Genomic DNA, 26,621 nt, shown 5'->3' with positions numbered 1-26,621 from the left:
CCAGGGCAGACATGACTATTCGATCCCAACACTTTTGCCCACAGGGCCCAAGCAGCCATTCTCCATGGATCTGAGTGGATGCATGAACTGACATCTATTGCTGAGTCTGTCATTCCCTTTTGCTTCTATAGCCCTGTTTCCTTCCCCACTTAGTTATTCCCATCCCCTCACTCAGCCGGCGAGTGGGCTCAAAGCCTTCCCCCTTATCTGCTAACAAGGCTTACAGAAGGCAGGTAACACATGACACAGTTCAGTGGGTCTAAGAACCCACAAGGTCTTTTTAAAAATCTCTTTAGACTGACCCTATGGGCTGTGGACCTGGTGGCCATCCAAGGGCCTCGATTCTGAGACGCCAGGCAGAGCTGTGCCCTCACACCTCAGGGTCATCCTGGGGCCTCATCTCACCAGGGGCAGGGAGGACGCCCTGCTGGAGGACTGAGAGGCACGCCGCCCGCCTGAGCCCCCCAGCCCTGGCTCACCGCTCATGGAAGAAGAAGACATAGACGGTGCCGACAGAGGCCATGATCCAGACGAGCCAACGCATGTGGGAGGCCCAGGGGCCTAGTTCCCGAAGGTTCAGCCTGGGAGAGAGAGCCGAAGGCACAGCCTGAGAGGGGCCCCCAGGGACAGAGCCCTCCATGGCTGCTCCATCACAGGAAATTGACCCAAGAAGCCCTGTCCCCTGTGGCTGTACAGGTGGGACATGGGCTCTCATGGGAAGACACATGGAGAGACAAAAAGAGCAATAAGCAATTACCAGAGGAAAATCAGCAAAACCGATAAAGCCCCGGCATGAAGGCGGGCGGGGGGGGGGCATCTGAAACTAGTAGGCGTCTAATGAGGAAAGCCTGTTAGGTGGGCGGTCTGGCAGTTTATCAGCTTTGAAGGGCTCACATCAGGTGACCCAGCCTCCAGTCCCAGGGCCCAGCCAGAGCAATACCTTCTGTGCATACACAGTCTTTTTCTACTGTCTCAGAGCCTTTCAACCTTTAAACCATACAACGCCCTTTCTTTAAGTCAAGATTTTATGCAGGAAGCTTATATGTAAGTCAAAAATGTAAACACAAACCAACAAATGGGGCTTTTCTGATTGAGGCAGGGGTGGGGGAGTGCAGTCATCCACACACCCACCCCCCCACAGTCCCCGGGACCCTCCAGGCTCTTCAGAAAACAGCTGGAAAACCAGAGCAGTACAAAGAAAAATCAATCTATACCACTTGTCCTATGTCCCCTTTGCACCATGCACCCAGGCATCCAACCAGGAAGCTGATCACCACCGAGCTCCTCTGTCTGTCTGTCATCCCCCCACATACAATCAGCCCCGAGTTCCGCTAACGCTTCCCCCTAAGGAGCTCACACACCAGGCCATATCTCCCCGTCTCGGCTTCATACCTCTCTTCATGGCCCTAACCACAGCTGCGTGTCAGCATTGGGACAGTCAATAGCTGTGGTCCCTGTGACACCTTCCTGTCCCATAAGGAGAGCCTCTGCCTGTGTTTACGGCCGTATCCTCAGACACCAGCAGGGGACGGTACAGAGCCACTGCTCGGTCACAGCCAGGAAGAAAGAATAGAAACCCAGGCTTCAAATCAGCAAAGGGGAAGACAGATAGTCAGAGGATTATTCTAGAAATCTGTCCAGATAGCTACTGCCACTGAGTCCAAAACTTAGCTTGAGTCTTTTCATCAACATCCAGGAAGAAACCTGAGATTATTGGTCTGCTGACCACGGCACGTGCTGCCTACAGAGCTTGGGGCCAACAAGAGAGGCTGGTGCAGTGGGCCCCTCCCATGGCTGCCCACCTACCACTCAAGCTGCACCCCTCACCCAGGACCTACGCTTATTCTAGAAGTCTCTGTATGCCTGTCTACCTGACATCTGACACCATGAAGCACGCGGGTTTTCGGGAGAGCAGCAAATCCCATTTTGCTCAAAGCCCAGGCTGGGCTCTGTCTGAGGACGCCCAGGCAAACAGTGCAGGGCGACTTCCCGGCGGTCACTGATTCCGGGGGAAAGCCAGCATCTCCCGGGGACGCTGCCATTCCCCTTCTTCAGTCAGTCACAGTCCACTCCGCTTCCTGTAAATATCTTTTCCATCCAAACTCTCCTCTTGACCTCCATGGCTACTAGTGGGACCAGGCCACCCTTTCTCCCCCGGGTTCTTGCATCAGCCTCCTCCACACCTCCCTGCTCCCAGGCAGCCACCCTTCAGTCCACAAAAAGCAATGTGAATATCTTGCTCCAAACCCCATCCACTCCTAAGTGTAGACCCAACAACCTCCCACCTGTCTAAGAACGTCCAGCGGACCGTGGATCCATAATCACCCCACAACTGGAAACCATGCCAACATCTGTCACAGGAGTGTGGATGCCTGAGGTACCTTCCCCCAGGACACCGTCCAGCAAGGAGAATGGACGGACAACTCCTGCAACACGACTCCGCGATCCTCACCAGACATAACGTTTCATGAAAGAAGCAAGACCCAAAAGCACAATGCCGTTACTACGAAGATCAATGTCAGGCAAAACTGTGATGTGAAGACAGACATCAGGACTGCGGTCACCACTGGGGGGTGGCGACTGGCGAGGGGGGTGTGGGACATGAGGAGGTTATTCTGTTCCTCCACCTGGTGCTGGCTGCAGGGTGTGAAAAGTCACTGAGAAAAGTCACGCTTATGACTGCGCATATTCTCCAGGAATGGTACACCTCCACAAAACGTGTTTAAAAAGCAGTCGCCTTCGTGTATACAAATGAAACCCATTTATTAGCTGACATAATAAAAGGAAGGCTCCGTTTAGAATAGCCAAAACTCGAAATTCCCTAGGCAGGAAAACAAACCTTCTGTGGCTCCCCACTCCTCAGAGGCCAACGTGCAGATTCTCAGAGCAGCCCCTCTCCTCCAGGCAGCCCTCCTGAAGCCCCACACCAGGGCAGTGTCTCCTCTCATCTCCCGTGACTGAGTGCACACAGGCCCGTCTCGCCGAGCCATCACTGTCCTGTCATAGACCCTCATCCACCGACAGAACCTCAGCATCCTGACCCCCAGCACCGCCCGGCCACGGAGTGAGTAAACAGTCAACAAATGTGAGTGGGACGGTCCTTCTCACCCTGCAGGGCTGTGCAGGCTCCCCAGGCTTTCAGCGTGTGACCTGAAGCTTAGTGTTTCTTTATTTCAGAACTTTTGAAAACCCTGAGTGACTTGCTGGGGGACGTTAAACTGATACAATCTGTGGACAGTGACTTGGCAACAATTAGCCAAATTACTAAAGCCCACTCCCTGCCACCCAGAAGCCTAATTAATCTTGGGATTTATCCCACAAAGGTCAGGGTCGACCTTCTGAAGCTGCTGTTTCTGTCAAAAAAGGCTGCCTCTTAGCAATTTCATCAATAGATCCACACAGATGGGCCAAATGATAAACAAATGGATATTCACTGCGGTGCTATTTATGATAGCAAAGGAATACTCCATTCCTTTGCTATCATAAATATTATGTCCCAGTGTCATAAATATCCGTAAATGCAGGGTGGCCCGGGATATTAGGCTGCTGTAAAAAAGAATGGGGAAATCTTCAATGGACTAACATGGAAAGATGTCCCAGCTACACTACTAAGAGAACAAAAGCAAATTGCAGAACACTTGGTATATAGTATCCTTCCTGTTGTATTAAATGTAGGAAGAAAGCACCTGTACAAATAGATATTCATATACGTATATGTTTACACACACACATTTGCTCTTTAGTGCATAAAATAACTCTGGAAGGACAAAAGCAACTGGTACTAAGTGCTAGTTGCTTCTAGGACGGAGAAGAGTGGAGGACGTCTTCTTGTGCCACGTCAGTGTATTACCCAGCCCATTACAAGAAGGGAAGCCAGCCCCTGCCTGGGGACCACTCGGGTACTCACCAGGGCGCGTACGAGGCCGCTATGAAGAAGTAGATGACCATGCGGTCGAACATGTGCAGGCAGTGCTCCACCATCCTGGGGCAGAGAAGGCGCGTTACGGCCCTGCTGGCCCTGGGACACGGCTTTCCCACAGCTGGGGAGGGCCTGGGACTGGGCTGACCCGCCTCTATCCAGCCATGACCCTCGGGCTTCAGTCTCCCCGTCTGTAAGTGACCAGAGCAGTGGTTTTCAAACCAAGCCCCCTATCACTCTACGGGTTGAATGGAGGTGCCTTGGGGGTCCCACTGAGGACCAGCCTCTCCTTTCTTCTGCATTTCTACTTTATACACTGGGCTTTGCAGAAGATTTCAAATGAGGAAATAACTCTGTGGCTACCAAAAAAGGTACAAAAACTGTTAAACTATGTGCCCCTGAAGACCCGCTGAGTCCCGGCATTGTGGTTCAGGTCCAGGCTCTGGAACCAGAGGCCTGGGTTCGAGTCCCAGTCGCAACACTTAGGGACAATGACCCTGAACAAGTTCCTTCCCCTCTCTAGGCCTCAGTCCCCTCATCTGTAAAACGGGGAGGATATCAGCACGTAACACAGGGTCGCTGTGCAGACTGGGTTAGTACTCAGCCCAGTGCAGGACAGCAAGTGCTCAACAAACGTTAGCGGTTGGCCAAGTATTCCGCAGCAAACTCCGCATCCTGCCTCATCACTCGGCCCTGGTCCCCCCGCCCGGCACGCCTCCCCCTCCCACGAGCAGGGCAACAGGTACCTAAGGTGGCTCTTCTTCCAGGAGATCGTGTGAAACACGGTGGACACCACGAAGAGCCCACAGAGGCCGAGGCCGTAGATCCAGGCAGAAATGGTCTCCCAGTCATCGTCCGATAGGAAGTACAGGTTGGAGCTGCCGAGGATGCTGGGGATGATCCAGAGCTGGAAGCAGGGAGGGGGCAGGTGCTGCAGGACCAGCCCCCCAGCACATTGCCCTCCCTTTCCTCCAGACCCCCGCGATCCAACAGAACTTCCCACCACGGTGGGAACATCCTAAAGTGTGCTGTCCAATTTGGGAGCCGCTAGGCACATGTGGCTATTGAGCACTTGACCTTTTCATTAATTCTCCTTTTAACTGATTTCAATTTCAGTGTCAGCAGCCACACGAGGCCAGGGGCTACCATATTGGAGGATGCCATCCTCGAGAACGTAGGGGTAAAACAGGGAGCCAAGACCCCCTTCCCTTAAGGAGCAGCTCTGGCCACTCCCCCCACCCTTCGTGTCCACCGATACCCCTGGCCTGGGGGTCCCCAGGCACACTGTGCTGCGTCGTGTCTCTGATTTGTTGCACGTGTGGTTCCCTCTGAAGAAATCGTCCCTCCCACCCCTTGGTTTATCCATTGCTTCCCCTGAGAATCCGAGAACTCCCCACAGCAGGGAGGCACAGTCGTTTGCCCCAGTGGCCCTCCCTCAGGCTTCCACTCGCTCTTCTGAGGGCCACAAAAGACTTGAAGAACAGGCGGTGGGGACATCATGGTGGGACGACTCTCTCCAAGGGCGAAGAGGCTGCCTCCCCCAGCCCCAACCTGGAGTGTCCCCCTCTCAGCTCTCAGGCTCCCAGGAGTCAACTCACAGCGTGAGTGGCACAGTTGGCAGCATGTTCGTACTCTGTGGGCTGGTACCTCTTGTGAGAGGGCACTCGGTGGTTCATGAACCTGAAACAAGAGGCACAATTCCTAAAAACTCAGTCACAGAATTCCCAGAAGTCCTGAAGACCTCAGCCCCGACAGGTGGGAAGAGAAGGAGACTCCCCTCCTTTCTTCCCTCCCTCTCTCCGATACGTTTTTTTGGACTATCCAATATTTTGTGCCTAATCCCCAGTGTGGTTACAGAACTTTGCTAAATATTGGGATGTGGCATGCTCTTCACTTCCTGTTTCTTAATTTTCTTTACACATCACTGACATACAGTACAGCGCCCCAAGGGTACAGCTTGATGACTTTTTATACATGTACACATCCATGTGACCAGCACCCAGAAGGAGCCAGAGTTCATTTCCCAGCACCCAGGAAGTGCCCTTATGACCCTCCCCAGTGGGCACCTTCCCCCAGGGAAACCACCCTCTGACATTGTCATCATAGAAGTTCCTGAACTTCATGTCAGTGGGATCACACAGCACACACCCTTCCACATCTGGCTTCTTTGGCTCGGTGTGACTGTTGTGAGATTCCTTCATGTTGGAGGCAGCGACTGGTTGTTTCCATCAGAGTATAGTATCCCAGCAGGCGAGCACCTCACCATGCATTCATCCAAGCTACGGGAGGAGGACGGTCCAGCTCAGGGCTCCCGTGGACAGCTCTGCGTACGCGCACCCACACTCATTTTTGCTCAACGTGCAGGCACACCTGGAATCGCCAGTGACTTTGTCTTAACGATAAACATTCCTGATGCTTTGGTGTCTTTGGGGACTCTCCCAAGCCCCATCCCCTCTGTTCTCTCCTTCTCTCGTTTAATCCTGTGGACTGGAGCTCCACAGGCACATGGAGCTATCACCACGCTGGTTTTACGGGTGGGGAAGCTCCAGTGCAGAGGTGAGGACCCCACACCCCCCACATGGTTCCGGACGCGGCCACACCTGGTGGAAAGGACTCTGTGCAGGGGAATTTAAATCAGGCTGGGAGGGTAAGCCTGGCTGGGCAGAGAGCAGGAGAGATCAGCACACACCGGGCTCTTGGACCGGCAGGATCACACTGGCTCAGAATCAGGTACATGGACAGTTCACCTAGGACTTTGCCAAGAATCATCCACCAGATGCGGTTAAACTCCACTGAAACACCAAAAGCTTTCCCCTCCAAGATCCCAATTATTTCCCCTCCAAGATCCCATGAAGTCCCACAAAAATGAGTGAGTGCATGGGCCTGAGCAAAGGGCTCGATGCCATACAGGGCACAGAGCACTCATTAAGCGCCTTCTGTATGCAGGCCCCATGTTAGTACCGTGCAAGAGCATTTATTGAGTACCTTCTGTATGCTGGTGTCATGCCAGTACAGTTGACCGAAAATTTGTTCAGTATTTTCAGTATCCTTTCAGGGAACGTTTATGAGCACCTACCACGTGCTGCGTAGTGGCAGTGCTCTTGGAGTTCAGACATCAGGTCTCCATCTCCCACAGGGTCTGAGCATCCATACAGGGGCAGATGATCCCAGAGAAGATGGAGGACCCACCTCTGGAGGTGGCAACCTCACAGAAGCACAGCCTCCCTGCAGCCCAGGTGGTCCAGGAGGAAGTTGTTGGGGGCTTATTAAAGAATATGTAATGACTACAAAAATAGTGTTGCGAGTTGGGCTGTGTCCTCCAAAAATTCTTATGTCAGAGTCCGAATCCCCAGAACCAGACAATGTGACCTTATGTGGAACCAGAGTTGTTGCAGGTGTAATTCATGAAGATGAGGTCATCCTGGAGGGGGTGGGCCCTAATCTAATATGACTGGGGCCCTTGTAGAAAAAGGAAGACACAGAGAAGAAGGCTGTGTGATGACAAGGCAGATCTTGGACTGGTGCGGCCACAAGCCAAGGAACGCCAGGGCTGCTGGCGGCCACCAGAAGCTGGGACAGGCCTGGCGCTCCCTGTCCCTGAGCCTCCAGCAGGAGCCGCCCTGCCCACACCTTGATCTTGGCCTCTGGCCTCCGGACTGGGAGAGATTCAACTTCTGTTGTGTTAGGCCACTGAGTATGTGTGGTCATTTGTTACCACAGCCCTAGAGACACTAACACAGGTACACACACAGTGTTCATTTTGATAGATTCTGCCCCAAAGCCCTGGAGCAGGGCTCTGCCAATCTATGCTCCCTCCAGCTGGGCTGGGATGCAATTAATGCCTTCCTCCACGGTGGGAACCCAGTCTCTGACCAGGAATCCTCCACTGTTACCAGACTCAGTCTGACTGCCCTCTCTCCTTCTGCTCCTTTAACAAACACCATAAGCCACCCTCAGTGCCAGACACATGGGTTCCAGGGTGATGTCACGGTTGCCATGGCAACTCAGGATGGGCAATTATTCATTTATTTCTGGGCTCTACAAAACTTTCCTTGTCTCTTACCCATGCGGTGGCAGCTACTGAACGTCCGGGAGAGACAAAGGCCAGCGAGAGAAAGCAAGACTGGGAGACAGGGCCCTGGCGCCAGAGGCAAACGCCCAAGAAATCAAGTTCCCACAGCCCGCAAAAACCAAGAACTTCTCATTAACTCCTTGTGGCCTAATTTCTTTCTTCACAAACCTCTATGCAGGCATTTTAAGAGGACAGTGAATTAATTATGTTTTCATTTTCCTTTTAATTTACATATAGTAAAATTCCTTTTTTGCTACAGTTTTATGAGTTTTGCAAATGTAGAGATTTGCGTAACCATCACCACAGCCCTTCACTGCCACGCTGTTCTCCTTCCCTATGGTTCTGCCTTTTCCAGAATGTCACATAGTAAATGGAGTCACACAGTACTCCTAAGCCTTTTTTTAAGTCTGAAGAGAATTTATTGTATGAAGTCCAAGTGCATTCTTAGGTGAAAAGAAACTGCTTTCAATGCCACACAGGGATTTTCTTATTTTCTATTCAAAACGTATCGAAGACAAACTTGTTTTATACAAGAAGAAAATAGACCTTCCTAAATGTGACATTACCAATCTTGGCAATTATTCTCAAGCCTTCCATCCTCTATTTTTTTTCTTTCTTTTTTCTTTTTTTCTGTGCAGCCCTCTGGCTTCTTTCACTCAGCACACTGCATGTGAGATTCATCTGTGCTGTATCAATGGTCCCTTCCTTTTTATTGTCAGAATATCCCATTGTGTGGACATAGAACGACCTGTTTATCCATTCCCCAGCAGAGGGACAATGGAGTCATTTTTAACAGCTGAAATGCATAGATAAAATTTAAAATGTTCTAAAACAGAGCTGTCAGTCAGATAGGCAGTCTTCAAGACTGTGGGAAATTTCTCCTAGAAGTGTTGCCATTTCTAGCAGGCTGTTGCTGGTTAATAGCGGGCCAACAGGCCTCTCTGCCTCGTCTCTGGAGAAGAGAATCCCAATTCTATGGGATTCTTATTAGATGACCATGTGGCCACAGCATTTGATGGGGGCAGGAGGGCAACTCTGTGCAGAGGGCTCCCAAACTTAGCTGGGATCCGGAGCCAGATGGTGGCATGGAGACAAGGACAGTAGGGTGAACACCCAAAGCAGGGGCTTTGGAGCAAGGCACAGCTGGGTGGAAAAATCCCTACATGGTCAGTTACTTGCTGTGTGACCTACAAGAAATTACTTAACATCTCTGAGCTGCAGCTTCCTTCTATGCAAGCCCACAGTGGGGTGCACAACACACAGCAGCACTCAAAGGATGGGCATTCCTTTCACCGATCCCCGGAGAGCTCCCCCAAAGAACCTGGGTACCATGTTCTTACTGGTGCTTAACCTCATCCAGGTACTTCACATACAGCATCCCATTTTAAGCCCAAACATCCTTGCAAAGTAGATATTGTTATTCCAATGTGAAGATGAGGCTACAGGAGGTTAGGTTCTCAACCTTGGTCGCACATTAAGAATCACGTGGGAAGCAGATGGATGAATTGACTAAACATAGTCCATCCATACAATAGGATATTATTTGCCACAGGACCCCAGGACCCCAAAACGGACACCGGGCTCAGCAGGGGCAGCAAACAGGATTCAACTCACATGCCAGTTCGATCAGGTGGCAGAGGCTCCCTGGAGTGCTGTGTTGCAAAGGATCCTGTGAGTGAATCTAGGCCTGTCGGGGAATGAATACGGTGATGAATTTGCAATGTCTGCCATGGGCACAGGGCCGGCAAGAGGAAGCTTCCCCAGTTTAAGAGTGACCCAGAAGCTTTCGCTGCCCGCCTCCTCTCAGAATCTCACGATGACGCTACAACGTGAGCAGGGCCGAGACGATGAATGTCATCGTATACAGGGGTTCAGAGAAGTGAAGCCACAAACCAGGAAGGGATGCAGCGAAGATCGGAACCCAGCCCATCTGACTCCTGGTTGAGACTTCCCACGGTACCCACTTCCCCTTCAGCCCTGTCCGTGGTTCTGACAGCAAAGGTCCTGCCATCAGTCTTTTACACCATAGCATAACCAATGTATCGGGGCATCCTCTCCAGGATGGAGAACTAGTTGTGGATCTGGTGGCAAAGGAAAAGACAGAGCTCTATCCCAGCTCCTGAAATCACCACCTCATTGGCCAACGGTCAGCACAGACCTGACCACAAGTTGCTCATAATCCCAGTCCCCCTGAACCCTGACTCTGTCAGTCCTCCCACCTTGGAAAGTCCACACCAGACTCCCACGTCTCGCAGGCCAAGGCAAAGCCCTGAGAGACCCGGAGCACAAGTGCCTGTGCCGAGGCCAAGAACAAAAATACCTGGCAGCTTCTGCACGGGCTCCACAATCCTGTGTTCCAGGGGATCTGCCTCTTTGGCTTGCAATCCCTGATTCAGACCCTGCAACTTGTCCTCACCCCAGGAAAACTCTCCCCATGGCCCACAGACATCATGCCTTTGGCCCTTCCACACATCTCTTCTCCTGCTTAAAAGTCCCTTTTCCCTCTTCTCCAGCTGAAGAACTCCTATTCAGCCTTCAGAGCCCAGGTCGAAAGGTCCCTCCTCTGAAAGGCTTCCTTGCTCCCTCCCCTCACACCCCCATGCAGACTGGATCATAAAGTGCCTTCTCTCACCTTTAGGCCACTGCACAGCTCTGGCCTGGCTGGAATCTCATCTCTCTTTTCTCCCCCTGGAGTGCTCCTCGGCAGAGAGCATCCCCTCTCTTGGACTCCCACCACAGCCTACGTAACCCCCGTCACACAACACACGATATGTCCTTGGGTGTTCTGGGTCCACCTCCACCCCTAGACTGCAAACCAGGCGACTGGCCCTCATTCGTCTTCACCTTCCTGATACAAATGCAGAGCCAGGTGTGCAACAGGTAATGCCTGGTAAATAACCAAACAATCCATCATCTTGGAGCATTTATTAAGTCGTTCAGACTCCACATAACAAGTTAGGAACAGTCCAGCCTTTTAAACACTTCCAAATTTCTGGAGTCAACAGACTCCTGAGAAATGGGTTATCCAGCCAGGAGAGTGGCTATCCTGGGAGCAGAGGCAGAGACTGGAGGAAACATGAAGGGGTTTCTAGGAACTGGCAACACCGAGCGTCTTGATCAGGGTTCTGGTTCCACAAATGTGTTGAGTTTGAGAGCTATAACGGAAAGGCACACTGTCCTGGATGTTACACATGAGCAAAAGATTAAAGATGGAGCAGGCCCAGGCTCCTACCAGGCTAGGTCTGGGTGGGGTCTGTAAAGGTGTGTTTTCTAAAGCACTGCCCTGGGGTCCCTACAGACAGCCGCTGCAGCACTTCTGCCCCAGGCAGGGCCCAGGCTTGCTGACCCCACCTGTCTATCCCTGTCCTCAGCACCTGTGCCTCCCTCTGGGCCTGGGCTCAGTGCACCCCAGCTGCTCTCCCCTCACTCCCTCTCCTTCAGCCAGGCCCAACCTCAGAGCTTCTGCAATTTCTCCCTCTCCTTCTGGCCTGGGCCTGGCCAGGACCTGGAGCCCCCAGAGAGAAGCAGGCTGCCTATCCTAGATGAGCCCGGGCCCAGGAAGGCTGCTGCAGTCGCTGGTGCCTGGCAGCGGCAGAGCCCTGTATCCCCAGGACAGAGGACTAAAGAGAGTTGTGCAGAGACAAAGAGGGTCCACTGTCTGTGTCACAGAGGCAAGGACAGCCCGGACAGAGCTGGCCCCAGCGCTCAGAGCCTCCCCCATCTCCATCTTGGCCCGCGGGTACTCTTTGTGTCCATTCATGAATTCACGGCTCCTGGAAGGCAGACAGCGTCTTGGCTCAGTCTTTGGGAAACAGTGTGGGAGGAAAAACAGTCCTTGGGCTGGTGCCACCTTGGAATGGCTGTGTGATCAAAATCCCAGGGGAGACAGAGCCAGGAACAGGAAGGGGAAACTGAGCAAGGGGTGGGAAGAGCGGAGGCTGGGCGGGGTGCCAGGTCTGAGGAACGCGGGCATGGTCTGCAGGAGAGAACACAGCCCCCAGCCGTGTTGCACGTGGCGCTCCATGTGAAAGGCACCCCCTGGAGGTGTGCACCTGGTAGTACTAACTCAGCCCTGCACCCTCCCTGGGGCTCCCTGGGGCACCTCTTCTCACTGTGATAATGAGGGTCCACATCTCTAAAGCAGGCGCCACCCCCATTCTCCCAGCCTCACCGGAAGCTAACAGGTAAGAAGGTTCACAGGAACCCAGACCTTCTGAACCAGAAACACTGGGGTGGGGCCCCACCTCCACAATCTTTGTACCCAGAGATTACAAAGGGGCCAGAGCCAGCATCCTCCTTACCCCCAGCCTGAGCCCCAGCCTAACCAACTCTTTCCTAGGCATCCCTGCTCTTCCCCCTCCAAGCCCTCCCCCACACTCTGCCCTCTTCCTGGCATGCCCTTCCCTCTCCCCCACTCACCAGCCTCCCTGAAGAACCCCTGTTCATCCTGAAGGACCCATCCAAACGCCTAACCTCTCCGTGGCTTCTCCTGTCCTTGGTGGGTACCAGTGGTTTCGGCCTGCCCTGCATCTATTCCCCACTCAATCTTATAACAGCACCCACTTTCACTTTTGGCCACCCCTTTCCTCCTCTCACTCCATTAGGTACAGGCGAAGCTGCACCTCACCCCCAGCCCAAGCTGCCTGATTCCCAAAACCCACGCTCCAAAGGAGGGGTTGTGATGGACCTGGCAGTCTTTCCTGTGACACTGCTGACAGGTCCAAGGATGGGCATTTAATTCCAGGACTGTGGCGATCCTGCCTGGGAATCCCCATCCACAAGGGCTGTGCACAGTCCAGATGGGGAGAGAGCCCTGGTCCTCTTTGAGACCCTGGACCCAGCTGTCCCTGAACCCACAGGTTGTTCATGTCTGAATACCAGCAATGTTGTTTTTTCCTTTCCTTGTCCTTGTCCTGCTTCTTTTCCTTCCTCTCCTCCTCCTCTCTCTCTCCTCCTCTCACCCCTTCTTTCTTGCCTCTCCCTCTCCCTCTCCTTCTCCTTTCCCTCTCCCTTTCTTTCTTTTTGCTTTCAGCTAGGTCAAGTTGAGGCTTGTAACTGAGAGTCCCCAATTCACCCTCACTCAACCCCTCCTCACCCAGGCACACAAACCGTACCCACGTTTCCAGCATATTTATTGATATCTCAGTTATGCATTGGTTCACATGGCTCAGCTATTAACAAACTGAGTTCTCCCCTAAACTTTGAGCTTCTGGAGGGGAATGAGCAGGCTCGGCCTATGATTCTTTTTGGCACCGCAGCTCCTGGCTCTCAGCAAAGGTTCTGAATGAATCAATGAGCCAACTAACCAACTGTGGTTGCCCACCCAGTAGACAAGTCTGGCGTGCCTACTACATGCCGGTCTTGTTGGCCCCTCGGGGGACACAGAGGCTTTGAACAGCACCCAGCCCACCACTGCTCCAAGCAGCTTTTGGTCTGGCTGGGGAATGGTGAGCAAAGATACAGAAACTGCCGTGCTCTCCCCTGCTCAACTACGGGGACTTGGGACAAACCTGGAAGGGTGGACTGTGTCTGGATGAATCTCAAGGTGCGTTTCTGCTCTGCTGCTGAAGTGGGGCTTCTGGATAAATCTCACGTCCTGTTTCTCCTACATATGTCAGCTCAGGTTTGCAGTCAAGGAGAGCAACAAGTTGAGACCTGCCTGGTGCTGAAAGGACAGCTCCCCAGGGCATCCCGGGTGCCCAGCGACAAGTGTCCCATCCTGCACTGGATCAGCCCATCACTTAATTGGCACCCACTGGATGCCAGTGTACACGCACTCCCTCACATCATCCTGCAAACGATCCTAGAAGGAAAGCATCATTTCCCCCGTTTCGCCTAATCCCACACCTCACGCGCTCACCTGGCCATAGCAGCAGCGGAAGTCCTATTGTATAATTATCCATTTGTTGACTGTTTCTCACACTAGAATGCGAGCTCCCTGAGGGCAGGAAATTTGTCTTGGTCAGCCCTGTACTCCCAGCATCTAGGACACATCACAGGCACTGGGCCATTATTGACTGAATTAATGAACAAATGGAATATGGATTTCAATCTGGCGCAGTCAAGGGTCCATGGTGAGGGAATGGATGTTTGCTAGGTTATCCTCATGGTGATCAGACAGCACACTTGCCCCAGCCCCCACCTCTCTCCTCTCCGTCTCCTGCCTGAGTCCCAACTAATGACTTCAACCAAAGCAGTAATTATTAAAATCAGAGCCACAGAATCCTCCAAGCCCCTCTTGACTTCCAGTGCTCCTGCCAATTGATTGGTGAGATCTGCCCACGTGACAGAGCTGCAGGAGGTTTCCTGATAAGCGGGACCTGAGGGCACAAGTACTTAGCCCCAAGATAAGTCCTTCTCTTGCTATAATCCTAAGGACACTGGGTCTGCAATGATACTGCTTCATTCGGAGTTCTTCACTATCCATTCTGTGACCACCAGGCCCCCTGTGGGCCAAAGGGACACATCCCACACTCTGGTAAGTGCATGCACCTGGTCCATCCCTCATGCAGCAATGAAGGGAAGGACCCAGTGCCCAGGGAAGCTAGGTAACTAGCTCAAGGTGCCCCCACAGGGGCCGGGATAGACAGTGCACTGTTGGAGCACTCACCGTGCCAGGATCTGGGCCAAGCACTTGGATCCTCTACACAATTCTTATTCTGTCCATTTTATTCCGTCCATTTTACAGAGTAGGAAATGGAGGCTCAGAGATTCAATCAACCCAGGGAGGTTAGTACTACTATTATTTCCCATTTTCCAGGAGAGGAAACCAAGGCACAGAGAGGCCATGTAACATGCCCGAGATCACACAGCCAATGCGTGGGGGCTGAGGCCAACCCAGGTGGTCTGACAGCAGAAGCCACACTCGATGCAACTCTACTTCCCAGTCCTAAAGTATCTGTTATGTGCCATCCACTTCCAGGTGATGCAGAGAAGACACACCTGTTCTCCCCACTGCCCCCAGGTTTGTGGAGAGACAAGCCACTGGGGCCATTAAAATACAGTGGAACAGGATGGAGATGGCAAACCACAGAGATGAAGGAACTGAGGTTCTGAGGAAGCAGAAACTATGAGGCAGCTGCAGGAAGGAGGCAGAGAAAAGCAACAGAGACAAAGGAGAAGAACTTAGGAAGGAGGCAGAGAAAAGCAACAGAGACAAAGGAGAAGAACTTAGGAAGGAGGCAGAGAAAAGCAACAGAGACAAAGGAGAAGAACTTAGGAAGGAGGCAGAGAAAAGCAACAGAGACAAAGGAGAAGAACTTAGATGGCAAAAGCGAGAATGGGATAAACACCCAGAGTCACTGAGGCATGCCAATGGCAATCCCGTACGGGCAGAGCCTCCAGCCCCAGGCCCCACAGAGCTCTGAACGCACTAAATTCTAAATTCTCTAAAGGGTGGAGGTGCTCTGCCGTTTAAGGAGTGACTTCCCTTAACCAGGGTGAGGCCTGTCCACACTCATACGTCCTGTGAGCTAAACCATCACACACTCTGCGGTGCAGCTGAGGGACGCTGCAAGGTCAACAACTTCATACCGCTCCTGAACTTGCGTTTGTGCAGGGCTAGACCAACCTTGCATAAGACATGATTCTTTCCATTGGCACCTAGGTGGACTTTAAACGCTAGAAGTCAGCACTTTCGTTTTCATAAAATAAGATTCAATCACATTTGCAAAAAAAATCAAATAAAAATAAAACAATTTGGTTGTACTTAAATACTTCTTGACTTTAAATTTTATACTTACTCATCTTAATTCGTATTTTGCCTTTTAAATTTAATAGAAAATTTTTGGCATTTTAAAATACAAATAATTAAAAAAAATAATAATAATTTTATTTTTTCCAATTTTTTTACATTTGCTTTAATTTGCATTTGTAGGGGTTTTTCAATTACATTGTTCATTTTCATCCTTTAGACGACAGCTCTTTAAGAGAATTTTCTGCAATTATGGAAATGTTATATATCTATGTTGTCCAATACGGTCGCCACCAGCCATATGTGGCTACTGAGCACTGGATATGTGGCTAGTGTGACCGGGGGACAATTTTCTTCATTTTATTTTATTTTAATGAATTTAAATGTAAATAGCCACAGGCGGCTAGTGCTGCAGTCCTGGACAATACAGCTTTAGATTATTAGTGTTAACAGAACCCAAATTTAGGTGAAAAATCTTGAGTATAAGTAACATAATTAATGATGTCACTGCAATGAAGTCAAAAAAATAAACTGTATGATATACATAATAATTAATAAATTATGTCCGCATTTTATCACTCATCCAAGCATTGCTGTCACAGCAACAAGTGCCAAGACATACGTAAAAAAATAACTAAACTCAGCCGTCTTTGATACTGGCCAGTCTTGAATCCTATGATGCCGCCATTTTACGGTGTTCAGTTATGTCACTCACTGTAGGAGTATATTTGTCGAGAAGGAGGACAGAGCCCATTTTGTTGAAAGCTTATTAGCCTGACTTTTAACTTTAAATATTCAGACATATGGTATGTGGGCTTCGGCTGGGACACTTGCTCTGGCCCCACAAATGTTTCTACCAGTGAGTGGATGAAGGACGCTGAGGCACAGATGGCACGTTCTGAGAGCCCTGCCAGTCCCTGCAAGGTGTGGGCAGCAGGGACGGCTCAGAATTCTAATCACCACGACCGGTGGGGAGCAGAGAAAGGCATGAGATCTGGTTTGGGAGACACTCACGTTGCACCTGTAGGTAACTGTGATTATCATTATTGCCATGGTTGTACGGGAGGCAGAAAAGCAGAGTCCAGACAACCCCAGGTGTGAATCCCAGCACTCGGTCTACGGCTCGAGCAAACCCAGCAGGGATAACTGTCCCTACTCACTGGCCTCCCAAGGATTAGATGACATGACGTATGGAAAGTGCTTCGCACAAAGCCTGAGGCGTGCTTTGGGGTCATCTCCCCCAACTCCGTGACGCCCTGTGCCGGCCTGGCCCACCGGAGGCCAGCGAGGCAGAAGCACCCGTGAACCCCACCTCCCCACCATCCCTTCTTCATCCACGCAGACCTACTGAAGTCAGAGAAAGCCTTGGCAAGATGGAAGGGTTTCCCCGACAGCCCCATGCATCTTAAGAAACTAACTTTTTCCAAACTGCTCGAGTCCTCTCTGGAAAGACACAGACTGTAAATCACAATCACTGTGACATAAGCAGCCCCCACTTTGCAGCGCCAACTGTATACCTGTCTTAGACGCCTCACACACAATATCTTAACCATTTTAAGAACAAAAAAATGTTTACGGAACGTATAACCTTCAGAATTTCAGAGTCCTGGCTAGAGTAGGGCTGGTTCTGAGTGGTGTTGCAGGAACAGCAGGTAGCAGGATGGGACGTAAACTGAAAGGACTACCAGGGCCATCTGTGCATTTCTACCCCCATATTAGCCTCGTTTACAGTGAGGAAAACATGGCGTGGTGAATACATCACTCGCCCAAGAGAACACAACAAGGAGGAGGGCAGAATCAAAGCCCAAGCTCCAAGCTACTGACACTTCCCGAGGATGCCTGCCGCCCACGTGGAATGAGCTGGGACCCAACCTTTGTGTGGCCTGAAGAGTAACTCTAAGCCCCATGGCAAGACGGCACTATGGGGGCCGTTCCCAGTGGGAGCCCTTTGACCTGGTCTTTGTAAACTGGACAGTCAGTGAGAGGCACACGGAACTTTGACCCATTGGACTTTGCCAATGGCCAGAACCAACAAAAAATCAGGTATGTGTCCACACAGAGAATTCCCTGAATGCTGGTGTCGTGATGTCCCTGCAGTGTTAGTTACAGAAGTGGAATCTGGGAAATAGCCTCAGTAAGTGTCCAAAAGTGGGAAATAGTAAAATAAAGCAGGGTACAATGATGAGATGGAATATTAGGTGCACCTTAAACTGACGTTGCAAATAATTATGAAAGACAAGGGAAACAGGATTACAGCAGGTCAGGTTTTTTTAAATTAGGATAAAGAGCTACCTACAGAGTATAGGAAAAAGACTAGAAGAAAACAGACCCGCACACTTAACAGTGGTGAAATCAAGAGGGTGGTGACTGTTTCTCGCAGTTTTATACCTACTTCCCATGATTTAAAAAATGTTCTCCAAGGAGCACGGGCTGCATTTATAACCATAATGTTTTATAATGATCCTTGTCTAAAGTAACATTGTATTAAGTAAGAGAGGGGGACCAATGTTTCTAGAAGTTAACTCACTTGTCCAAAGTCACACAGCCAGTACCCATTCAACAAATTTGGACTGGTACCTTACTCAGATGCCAATAGCTAGTGGACATGGATGGCTGGACTACACTTCCCAACCTCCCTTTCAGGGAGGTGTGGCCATGCAAGTAGGGCTCACCCCAGGAAAGGTGAGACTGTGCTATCTTCTAGGGCACATAGAATTCAGCTTGTTTTTCCTCCCAAGTCAAGAAGTAGAACACTGCCAGGTCCCAGAAGCACCCTATGTATCCTTCCCAATCTTAACTTCTTCACTCCCTCCCTCAGAGGTAACCAGTTACCTGATTTTGCAATAACCATTGCAAAAGTCGGGCTTTTTATGTACCTTCCTCTGCATTCCTAAACAATACAGTTGGTTTGTCCGTTTTTGAGTGTTACATTATTGGAGTCATACTTTCTTTTATGTTTTGCTATCACTCAACACATCTATGAGATGTATCCATATGGTTGTCTGCAACTGGAGTCCATTTTCATTGTGGGATACTACTCCATCGTGTGAATACACACCATTCTAGCAATAACGGACATCTGGGGTGTCTCTAGCTCTTGCCTGCCTTGAGCAAAGCTCAAGAATATCCTTGTTTGTTTCCCCTTGCACACTTGTGCAGTTTCTCTAGGGTAGCCGCCCAGAAGAGAATGGCCATATCTTAGGATGTGCACATGTCCAAGTTTACATAATTTCTATTTTTCCAAAATGCTTATAATAATATTGCTATACTTCTCATATAGTGAATATGAGAATGGTATCTCACTGTGCCCTTATTTTGCATCTCCTTGATACCAATGAAAGCATGTTTACTGCTCATTTGTGTTCTTCTGCAAAATAACTGTCTTTTTGCATTTTCTATTGAGTTATTTGTCTTTTTCTTTATATATTCTGAATATTAATTACTCATTGGCTAAATGTGTTGCAAATACGTCCTTTAAGTCTGTGACTTTTCTTCTACTTTCTTCATGGCTTTTTTTGATGGATGGAAATTCTTAATTTTTAATTTAGTCTAGTTTATCCATCATTTCTCTTATGGTTTATATTTTGTGTGCCTTCAGTAATCTTGAGCTACCATAAAGTCCAAAATATACTCTTTTATATGTTCTAAAAGTTTTCAAGTTTTTTTTAATTTCACTTTAAAATTTTTAATCCATCTAGTTAAAATACAGAACTGGTTTAAACTATTAAATTCACTAAATCACAAAGCCTTGATTAAGGACCTAATTTGTGATCTGCGTAGTTTTATGGGCCCCACAATAAAGAGATGGGGATGAGTGTAGTTCCCATCAATGCATTCCATTTTCTCACTGGTCTCACCACTCACAGAAGGAGCTTGAAGGAAGAAGCTCATGGTACAGCCCCCAGCCCAGCTGGAGAGAGCTCTATTCCAGTTACAGAGGGGGCAGCACCAGTGTCCAAATCTAAAGGTCATTTAGATCAATCCTCCTGTCTTTCCAGATCAACTAGCTGAGGTTCAGAGACATTGAGACACCTACCCAAGATCACACAGCTGGTGTGGGCAGCCAAAGGCTCCCGGTAGAGTCTCTTTAGCTCCTTCCCTGCCTGTCTTATCTGTAGCAATAAGCCCTGGGCTTCTCTCTTCCCTTTGGGTGAACACTCCAGAAACTCGCATTTCAAAACAGCATACAGGACCCTTGAGAACTCGGAAAGCCCAAGTGACCACACTTCAGAAGACCCCACGGATTTGTGCAGCCAGCCCCCACCCCCTTCAGACCAACAGAAAATCCGCAAAAACTCATCCTCACATTCTTCCCCCAGTGTCCCCTTACCTCATGGGACTCCCCAACTTTATGAAAAAGACACTCAGAATGCCCCAACCCCCGCCGCCGGAATGGAGAGGGGGCCTGAGAAGGAAGGGCCAGTCCTGCCTCCGGCCTCAGTGCCCTCATGCCAGGCCACACTCAGTCAGGGCCTCTGGGGTCAGCTGTGTCCACTGTGACCAGGACTTGTAGAAACTTCGGGGCACCAAGGACCCTCAACAATGAGCCACATGGATGTGGATATCAAAGGTGACACGGACAGGCTCAAACTCAGCACCTGCCACTGCTCCAGGAGAGGAGCCTTGAGGGGAGGGTAAGAGGTGAGGGGGCACGGCAGGCCTGGTGGCCCCTCCCTGCCAGGCAGGAGGAGAGGCCCAGGCTGCACTCCAGGACAGCCTGTCCTCCCTGAGGCCCCTGAGGGCTGAGGGGCAACGTCAGGAAAGGGTTTTCATGCCAGCTTTCAAGCAAGCCCACCCCTCAAATTCTTAGAGGAACTTAATAATTGTACCCCCCTTACCCCTCTCTCCCTTTAATTAGGAAACAAAGTGACAGGAGTTTGGCTTCCTGCTCAGCAACTGCATGGGAGTATCTGTCATCACCATTTTAGGAGAAGAAAGTGAGACTCAGGGGATCGCAGACCTCACACTGTGAAAAGGCCACCATGTACAGGCAGTTCTTCCGGGATCCTGAGCCTCAGTTTCTCCACCTGAAAAGAGCACCTACCCATTCCTCCGCTTGCTATGAAGGAGATCAGGGATGGTAAAGGGTATAAGAGTGGTGGGGGGACAGGGGCAGTGCGCGCTGGCGGGGGTGGGGGGTGAGTGGGGACGGGCCAACGCCTATTATCACTAACGAAAGCCCCAGACCAGACACGGAGCGACTGCTCTGCCCCAGGCGCCGTGCAAAGTGCTTTCCAGGGATCATCAGCGCGGGGACCACACGGGTGGCAATTCTCATCCCCGACTCGCAGACCTGGAAATTGTGGTTCAGACAGATGAGGCGACTCAGGGCACCCCGCTAAGAGAGGGGCGCCCGGAACCCACTCTCTTCGGGTCCAGGACGCAAGCCCAGAGCGGAGACGCTGACAAAGACCGTGGTGTCTGGTGTCTGGTTGCTGCCGGCGGGTTAGGGTCCCTTTATCCACTGGAACGCTCCAGGAGGCGGGGGCAGAAACAGAGCCGCGGCCGCGCGCCCCACGCCCCCCCCCCCACGCCCCCCGCGCTCCCGCTCACCTCGCGTACTTGGTCTTCTGGAAATCGAGTAGCCGGGGGGCGAACATTGCGGCGGTTCCATCGGCGTCCAGCGGGCGTTCAGACAACGGGAACTTGGCCGGCGGCGGGGGCTTCGGGGAGACCAGCACCCGGCTCCAACGCAGCAGGTAGGCGGGGGGCGCGGGGCCCGAACCGGAGCCGGAGCCCGGGCGCCGGGAGCCGCCGACGTAAATCCCGAGCAGATGGTGGCGGGGCGGGGCTGGGGGCTCCGGGCCAATCGCCTTGGTCCCCGAGGCCCCAGCGCCCTCCCTGTGCGGGGCGGACCCCTCCAGCTCTCGCCCTGGTCGGGGTGGGGTGGTCTCCTGTATCCACCCTCTTCTTTCTCTCCCGTGTCTCCTCCGCCCGTAGGTTTTAGAGCGAGAAGGCGGCTGGCCCTGAGCTGGAAGAGAACGGGCACTGTCTGCATACCCGCCATCGGCCCCGGCGTGGCTGGCCCCCGAGTGGACTTGTAGCTCGCGCTTCCCCACCTCCAGCGCCGCCTGCCTGGTCCCTTTGAGTCGCGACGGCCCCAAAAGATCCGCCCCGACTGGCCGCAGCTTTTGGGAAACGCCCCCTCTCACTCCCAGAGACCATCAGGACCCCGAGACAGAGGCACAAGCATTTGGTCGCATTGATTCCAGGGTACCCAGGACCTACCCACGCCCTCTGTGTCCTCTACAAAATCCAGCTTTCTCCTTTAGGAGACCTTGGCCGGGATTCTGGGCTGTGGGAGGCCACCTACGGGAAAGGGTGACACCGTTGGGGGCTGCTGGAGATGGAGAAGCCTTCAACGTGGAAGGAAGGGTAGGCCCCTCCTTTCCAGGAACGCACCGCACCCTTCTCCCCTCCCCTCTGGTGGGTTCCCAAGCCCCAGCCCCCTGCTACTTTTTATAACAACGCTTTATTTGAGATCCTACTGCACATTCAGAAAATCATCCCACTCACACCCTCTGCCCTAAATGCTGGAACAAGATGGAGAAAGACAAAGAGACTCCATTTAACTCATCTGTGCACTCCAAATGCTGGGCACCTGTGGGCACACACACCTGTTATTGGTGAGGACCAGAGGGGTTGCAGATGGATGCAATCAGAGACCACTGCAGGGCTAGGGGTGTGGTGGGGGAGGGAGGGAGGGAGCTGGGGACCAGAGAAAGGATCCAGGGATGTTTACAGGTAAAATCCACCAGACCCTGTTGATGGATTAGAAATGGAGGATGAAGAGCACAGAAGACTCTAGGTGACCCCTGGCCCTGCCAGATGGGTACTGGTGCCACTTGGGAGAGTGCGATGAGACCAGAGGAGCAGCTGGGAAGCGAGGGAAGATGTGAGTTGGGTTTTGGCCAGGTGAACTTGAGGTTGAGGTTGGCATAAGTGGAAGGCCAAGGGATAGAGTGTTGTGGGCCAGAGGGTTGGCAGGACGAGAAGCCCGTCGGTGAGCAGGGGCTGAAGGGCTGAGCTGAAAGGGTCGCTCAGAGCCAGGGGTTTCAAATTGCCCATCTGGACCTAGTAGAGCTGCAACTTGCAATTCAACAGCCACCAGCTTCATGCGACTTCTACGTTAAGTAAAATGGCATTAAGTTTGCGGTGCAGTTTCTCGGTCCCATGCGCCACATTTCAAGTGCTCAGTGACTACATACGGCCAGTGGCTATCGCATGGGACCGTTTCCAACATCGCAGAAGGTTCTGTGGGACGGCACTGCACTAGCAGGTCATGCAGTCACATTCAGGAACTTTTGTTTCAGTTGTTTATATACGTTTTGTGCTTGGTTAGGATGGAAAATGTATTTCTTACTGGGAGTCATGTCACCTAGTACGGAGAAGGGAAAGTGAGGGGTAGCACCTGCCCTGGAGCCCAGCTGTCAGGGCTCTGAGTCCATGGCCCACACACAACTCCCGTTCTAATGGTGTCTCAGACCTCCAGGGGTCACAGTGAAACTGAAGCAGGTAAGGCCTGTGTTTCATGGCTTCTTCCCTGACCTTGACCTCTGTAGCCATTGCTCTGATCTCCCACCCCCACCTCAGGCCTCAGTGTCAGCCGCTGCAGCAGGACATACCTGTGCCCAGGTGCCAGCCACGCCTCCTCCTCAGCCCTCAACCTCAATTCCGGAAAAGGTCCCTACTGGCTTTGCAAAGGTGAAAGCCCCCAGAGGCCTGACCTACAGTGGCCCCCTCTTCCCGGGGCGTCCATGGGTAACCACAGCTTCCCACAGGCTGAGGGAGGCACAGGTTTGGGACTGGGCCTCCCCAGGCTCCTGGCCCTGCCTGTGATTTACCTCCAAGCAGGCCCTGGCAGTGGGCTCAGCAGGGCTCCAGAGGAGACCCTGAAAGGAAACACAAGCCTAGAAATTGGTTTTCTTTTTCTCCGAGAGCGAAAGAAGTTGAATAAGAAATAACTTACTATTTTTACTGCCGGGATCCAGTTGTTATGGCAACCGAGGGCCTGACTCCTGAGGCTAGAGTCAGGGTTGGATTGTGTGTGCGTGGGAGGAGATGAAGTGGGCGCCAGGGGCCCCCGCCTATGGGGCTTTCACAGGGCGCAGGTCTGCCTCCGGGTTAGAAGTCCACCACTGCTCACCACAGAACCCCTTGCCCTGTGAGTGGTCCTGGAAGATTTCTCCCTTCAGTGTAAGCCGGCCTCCTGCTAGCTCTGTGGTCTCAGGCCCGACATTGTTACTGAAACATGTTTACCACTCCATAACATGGTAGATGTTGCTGTTTTTAACTTACAGACCAGGAAACATGACCGGAAAGCCACACTGCTGGACTGGAAATCACACCTGTGTCTGTCTAACCCTGAAGCCCCTGCACTATTGAACAGACACTGAGTAAGCCTTACCGAATTCCCGCTCTGCAGAGGGGCCGAGTGGGAAGCAGGTAGGTGAGATCAAGTCCTCCCCACCACCCAGGCTTCTCTCCCCCTCCCTAGAACCCTGACCACGTCACCAGCCTCCGCCCCACGAGGCCAGCCTCTGCTGCCTGTCTATCCCTGGGACCCCACTGCACCCTCTGACCTGATTCTCCTCCTCCTCTCTCTCTCGGTAACTTTAACCTTCTATCAGTTGCTATGAACTGGGCACCTACTATGTGTCTCACAGTGTCTCGGAGCTGGAAGGGACCTAGAAGGCACAGTACTGGCCACCTAGAGCTTAGGGTCTGTGTGACAGAAGGGATACGAGACAATTGCCGATCGTTTTTTCGTTCACTCAGCGAATTTGAGTAAATGCCACATGCCTGACTCTTCACTCTTCGTCATCTCATGAATCCTTCCAACAACCAGAAAAATGATTCCCGTTCCACCGCCTGACAAGCAAGCAGAGACTTGGAGAGGCAGCTGGTGACAGGTAGAAAGGGCTGGAGCAGAGTCTCGAACCCAGGCTGACCTCACTCCTAAGCCCCTGCTCTTTTCCAGAATTTCTCTTTAAGTGTCTCAGCGTCCCTGCTTGGGCACACAGGTGGATGGGGGAGGCCATACCTGGTGAAGCAACAACCAAGGGGCAGGCCAGGTCTTGGGGGCGTGGGAGCAGGCAGGGGAAGCCACTTTGCCTGGGGGACCGGGATGGGAGGAAGACAGGGAGGCCTTCTCAGCTGAAGCTTGTAAGATGGCTAGAAGTTAGCCAGAGGACAAGAGGCAGCCCAGTGAGGAAGTGCCTTCCAGGCAGAGGGAACAGCATCTGGAAAGGCTCAGTGGCATGGAGCAGCAGGGTGTGACTGAGGGCCACTGGTTCCTGAGACCTGAGTGGGGGGGTCTGGACTCCATCGTCTAGGCATTGATAGAAAAAGCAAATAGTTGTAATCAAGGGAGTGAATGAGTACACTCCACAGCTCAGGAGGATGTGACATTGGCACTCATAGAAGAGGGGCTAGCATTTAGGGCAGGAACAGGGAGACCCAGCCGAGCTGAGGGAACAGAGAATAGAAATTCTGGGAGGCAGAACCCACATGTCTTCAAGAAGAAATGGAGGGAGGGTAGTCACTAGGGGCGGTGCCCCAGTTTCTGGCTGAGCCCCAGCTTCTTCACAACAATGCCATATTCATCAAAGTGAAGCTAGCATCCACTATAAGGTGCACTTTTACATACTACTAAGAAACACAAATCACTGGCAATTAATTTTGCCAACATATTTTTGAACTTTTTCAAGGATGCAGAAAAGTTCAGAGAATTGTGCAGTGAACATTTATACCCACCACCCAGAACTTACCGCTAACTTCTTGTCCCGTCATGTGTCTATTCCTCCATCCATCTTTGTTTCCTGATGCATTACAAAGGAGCTTGCAGACATCCTGATAGACACTTCAGCATGCTTACCATTAACTAGGGTTGAATATATGTCTATGGACCTTTTTTGAGGGGAAATTTACAAAGAGTGCGTCGTATAAATCTCAAGCAAACACTTGCTAATGTTTGGTAAACGCCTACACGTGTGTAAGCCGAACCCCTTTTAAGATATAGAACCCCAGAAAGTTCCTTCGTGCCCTGTGCCAGTCAGTCCCCACCCCTGCCCGAGGCAACCGCTGATTAGTTTTGCCTGTTCTAGAACTTCCTATAGATGGAATCAGACGGTCTGTAATCAAGACAATGCCTTTGGTATCTTTGATATCCTCTGATATCCAGGAGAATGCCTGTGAGGTCCATCCAAGTTGTTGCCCGTGGTTTGTCGTGTTCAAAAGGAGGAAACTGAGGGTAGTAAAGAGGTTAAAATTGCTTACCTCAAGTCAACCAGCAAACAGAGAAGTCAGGAGTCAAACCCAGGGAGTCTGGGTCTGGAGGCCAGTGCTCAGTCACTGAGCCACCCACCCTGGAGGTGAGGGTGGGGCTGCCCAGGGTGCCTGAGTGAGCAATGTGTAAATCCTCCATCACCCTTTCTCACCAGTAGGGGCGCGACAGGTATCTTGAATGCAAACATATTTGAAAACTCAGATATCTACACTGAGACTGCCTTTTGCTTTCAACCTTGAGTTTAACCAAGTGGGTCTCAATACTTAGTTGGGATGAGAATTACAATACAGGGTGAGTGTGTTGCTGTACTCTGTGGGTGATTGAAAGGATTTTTAGGGATAATCTTAGCCACATGTTACATTGGCCTTCTAGGCTCCCAATGAGGCACTGAAGTATATTATAAACCCAATGTTATAGGTAAGGAAACCAGGGCTTGGAGAGGCTGGTTGACTTACTCAAGGCACATGGCTAATAAATATGGAGCTGGGCTTTGAACCCACATCATCTGCCTTCAGAACCCAAGCTCACAACCACTTCCAGCTTCATAAGCATAAATAAAGGTTCTTGGCCCACCACCCTCAGAACAACCAACCATAGGGGCTTAAAACATGAACGAATCCATTTCTTCTTGATTCCAGTTATACTTTTC

General features: G+C 51.4%; 1 protein-coding gene across 8 annotated transcripts in view; it reads right to left on the bottom strand.

Annotated features, from left to right (window-relative positions):
* MMD2 (monocyte to macrophage differentiation associated 2) overlaps nt 1-22,104 on the bottom strand; it is a 29,558-nt gene extending 7,454 nt beyond the window's left edge. The window contains exons 1-6 of one of the 8 annotated variants that reach the window (XM_033096009.1): nt 21,238-22,094; nt 9,606-9,678; nt 5,518-5,599; nt 4,666-4,826; nt 3,908-3,982; nt 480-581 (exon numbers count right to left, since the gene is read on the bottom strand). In XM_033096009.1, the coding sequence (XP_032951900.1) occupies nt 480-581; nt 3,908-3,982; nt 4,666-4,826; nt 5,518-5,599; nt 9,606-9,678; nt 21,238-21,691 (947 nt within the window). In that variant the 5' untranslated portion in view covers nt 21,692-22,094. Of the gene's footprint in view, nt 1-479; nt 582-3,907; nt 4,111-4,665; nt 4,827-5,517; nt 5,600-6,074; nt 6,290-9,605; nt 9,679-21,237 lie in introns of those variants that run through there. The other 7 variants (XM_033096007.1, XM_033096008.1, XM_033096004.1 and 4 more) reach the window with 7 other exon arrangements.
* Nucleotides 22,105-26,621: the final 4,517 nt, after the last annotated feature.

The sequence above is a fragment of the Rhinolophus ferrumequinum genome, chromosome 24 (genome assembly GCF_004115265.2).
Source record: "Rhinolophus ferrumequinum isolate MPI-CBG mRhiFer1 chromosome 24, mRhiFer1_v1.p, whole genome shotgun sequence".
Taxonomy (NCBI): domain Eukaryota; kingdom Metazoa; phylum Chordata; class Mammalia; order Chiroptera; family Rhinolophidae; genus Rhinolophus; species Rhinolophus ferrumequinum.
Note: the sequence above shows the minus strand (reverse complement) of the source record. Positions and strands in the feature narration are given on the sequence as shown.